The 3,861-nt window shown below is 33.7% G+C and overlaps 1 protein-coding gene across 1 annotated transcript in view; it reads left to right on the top strand.

Annotated features, from left to right (window-relative positions):
* Positions 1 to 3,314: 3,314 nt before the first annotated feature.
* The window catches only part of Cbr-dpy-1, a gene marked incomplete at both ends in the record, with an annotated part of 9,553 nt that continues 9,006 nt past the window's right edge, over positions 3,315 to 3,861 (top strand). The window contains one exon of the mRNA XM_045243344.1: positions 3,315 to 3,380. Within this exon, the coding sequence (XP_045095678.1) occupies positions 3,315 to 3,380 (66 nt within the window). The remainder of the gene's footprint in view (positions 3,381 to 3,861) is intronic.

Genomic DNA, 3,861 nt, shown 5'->3' with positions numbered 1-3,861 from the left:
GCTAATTGATGCTTATTAGTTTTACTTCTGCCAATGGGGTCAAAGTTACAAAACTACAGAAAAACGGGAGGAGCAAGATTTAAAGAAGCGAAGAAAAAAGTCATAAGCATCTTGCGTAATTAGTACATTGTCTCTCTCAGAAGTATAATGAAACAAAAGATATCGCTTTTCTCTCTATTTCGGGGGTGGCTAAACCCCCCCCCCTCTTTTTCATGCCGAACACACAAGATATCGTCAGAAAAAAGAACGAGTTTTTGTCTGCGGGTCCTCCGGGGGGTGGGGAGAAAATGATTGCGGTGTGTTAAATGTGTGATGGGTAAGCGGCGAGGAATTTTGGAATGAGGAGGATAAACGGAATAGGGGGTGTATGTGTTAATTGGTTTGGAATTAATTTGAAATTTCTAATTTTGGATTACTTTTGATATTGACTCGAAAAGATGAAATTTCGGAGTACGGTGTCCCAGTTTAGTGTTCTTGACCAGTTAAGTGGAGAGGTTCTCAAGATGAGAATCTCAAAAGTTCGTTCTCGCAACATTGAGCGCTCAAAAAGTTTCAAAGATCCAAAAAATGAAAGGTCAAATTCAAAAACTAGGGTTTAAAGAAATTTGGCTTGAGCTTCATTCTGTAGTTGACCTTTGATACTTTATTGATCAGAAGAAAATATGACACAAAAGTTATAACGGGAGTTCTAGATAAAATCCCTAACGAGATGAACCTAGAGAATGGGGAAGAAAAAAATTGACCGGAGTCCCCCTTTAATTTCTAGTTTCTGTAAACCCTGTCATAGAAGGGTCCCTGCACTATCAACTTAGAGCTCAATTATCTCATTTCCTGTATATGATATCAATAGTTTGGCAACTGATAAAATATTGGTGATATTATGATGAGCAATTTGGTAGTTGACAAATTTTCGATATCTATGGAAAGAACCGAGATAATTGAGCTCAGGGGGAGGCCTCCTCTCCTTCTAGTTACGTCTTTTGTTGAAAACATTTTATACTTGTTTACTTTTTGGAATCTCTAATAGCTGCCGAGATAACTAGGGTCAAAGTGACCCAGCCCTTTAAAATTCTAGCTTCTGCTTAAAAGTTTGGAATCCATTAATCATTACAGTTTGGAAACTCTAAATTTTTGCAATCTGATATCAGTAATTCAGAAGTCTGGAATTTTTAAACGAATTCTCCAAATAATTGGTTACGATCTATCCAAGATTTTTCAAACATTTTCATTTTCAAAGAAATCCCGAACTTCAAAAATCTTGGAAAAATCTCTGACTTTTATTTTATTTCCTTCAAATTCCCTCCATTTCTATATTATCAAATTTTAAGTTCTTTTCTTTGAGATTCCACTCTTTCCATCTTCTTATCATAATCTCAAATTTTAGTACCTAATGGAATGTGTCGTAAAAAGTGAAAATCCTTGTTTCTCCCTTTTCCGATAAAAAGGGTGCGGCTCATAATTGTTCTAGGAATATCAAAATTTTGGATTCAGAAAATCATAAAATGGTTTTATCACACTTTCATTTTCTCTTCTGATTCACTTTCAAATGTAGAAGACGTATCAAATTTTTTATGGATATCTAGATTTCCGAAATTTGTTCATATAATCTGAAACATTTCCTCATATTGGTTTTTCAGACTTTCAGAGTGTTTTAATGCCAATTCAGCCCTCAAATGATTGGTTTCAATCCCTGGAAATCTGTTCCAAGTCTTGTTTCTGTTATCACTGCCCTAATCATATATCACTAACCCATTAATGTCATCTTTAATGTGCTGGAAGACTGGCAGCTTGATTTTTGTCACCTAAACCCTTCAAATTGATAAATTATGTGTTTTGGAAAAGAAAATTGAAGAAAAAGAGGTTTCAAAAACTGGAAGAGCCGGATACCGGACCTAGGAACCGGCCATCTATATAATGGGATTCAAGGAACTCATTGCTGTTATAATTAAAGGATAAACTTATTTTTTTGAAACTTTTGAACCGTTTTTCACTATTTCTGACTCTCAAAGTTTTGAAAAAGTTTGAATGTTTCAGTTTCCGTAGAACCTCTAATATAACTGCCCTTATTGTTCAGTTTGAGCCAATTTATCTCAGCTCTTGTTAAAGATATAAGAAAGTTGTCAACTGATAAATTGTTTAGCACAATATCACCAATATCTTCTCAGTTGACACATTTTTTATATCTTTCACAGGAAACGAGATAACTGAGCTCAAAGTATAAATTAAGGGGGCTCTTCTGCTCAAGGTTTGACGGTATATTTTTTGTAGAAGTTTCATATATTTCGAAAATTCGAATTCTCCCAAAATCTCTTCATCCTCAGAATCAAGAATTACATAAACCTGATAATCTGATAATAAGCGCTATTGTATTCTTATCAGAGAAAACGCGCAATTCTCGGATTTTCTTTTATTTGAATCGGGATACAAAATTACGCATTGTCATTTTTCTTATCGCATGCTGCGAATAATATTTTTATGGTTGAATTTTTTGAATCAGTTCACTTTGAAAACATAGGATTTTATATTCAATTTGAGGGGTACTGATAAGGAACATTTAGAATTTATGATTCAAATTTTAATTCAAAGTTCCAAAAGGCTAACTTCGAGTCTATTTTTCTCGGTTCCCGTATAAGATACAAAAAAGTTGTCAACTGATAAATTGTTTATCATAATGTCAAAAATATTTTATCAATCTACAAGTTTTTCATATCTTTCGAAAAAATCGAGATATTTGAGCTCAATCTTGACAGTGTGTTTGCCAGGTTTAACGGTTATTATTGCCTTGATGTCTGCTGATAAGGCATAACACCTGATATCCTTATCACTATACATATAATCAGATGCTACCAAATATAATATATTTCCCTGTAAAAATCACTGTTCCTCGTATGCAATTATTTCTCAGAGATGACCACCCAGCGGCAACATTCGGCAACAATTTATTTATTTTCCCATGGCCTCTCTCTCTCTCTCTCTCTCTCTCTCTCTCTCTCTCTCTCTCTCTCTCTCTTCCTTTATCCATTATCTCTTTATCGTTAGCCATCCGAGAACAAAACAAATCAAGTTTTTTGTTTCTACGCTGATTTTTTCTCTCTATCTCTTTTTTTCCCAAATGACGCATTCTGAACATTTTTGGTTCCAGAAAATTGAGTTCTTTTGGGTTTTGAATTACTCAATTTCAGCATGTGTGAAATTTTTTTAACTTTCCTGAGACTTCAATATTCCTAGATTTTTAGAACCTTCTGATTTTAGAATTTCATATTTTCCTGAAGCTTCCCAACGCAACTATTTCCAATTTTCAGAATCCACAAAAAATGCGTCGGAGGAGGAGTCCAACAATACACATAAACTTTCTATTGGGGTTGATTTTTCCAGTTTTGGTGAGTTCAAAACAAGCTTGAATTGGGGCTATTTTTTGGGACAATTGGAAAAAAAAGAATCTAGATTTTTCAGAATTATACATACTATAGATACTCAACCTTTGATCTAATTTATCTCGGTTTCTGTGTGAGATATCAAAAAGTGTTCAACTGATTAAATATTTTTGATATTATGATAAACAATTTATCAGTTGACAACATTTTTATATCTCTTATAGGAGCCGAGATAAATTTGGTAAAATATGAGCTCCTTGGCATAAATTGAGGTCGTCAAACTTTTTGATCTACTTTTCAATAACAGGCTTAAATTTTGTTAAAAATTATTACTGCCATTACTTTCAGCCTTGCATTCAGTAAAATTAGATTTTCTGAAAATTGGGGAGAAAAACGAAATTAGAAGAATTACCATATTTTCTCTAAAAGCAGTCCACCCAACCCGTTAATTTTGAGCTCAATTACCGTAAAACCTCTAATAGAACGA

The sequence above is a fragment of the Caenorhabditis briggsae genome (assembly GCF_000004555.2).
Source record: "Caenorhabditis briggsae complete genome, chrIII, whole genome shotgun sequence".
NCBI classification, from domain to species: domain Eukaryota; kingdom Metazoa; phylum Nematoda; class Chromadorea; order Rhabditida; family Rhabditidae; genus Caenorhabditis; species Caenorhabditis briggsae.
This window is presented reverse-complemented; position numbering and strand designations above follow the sequence as displayed.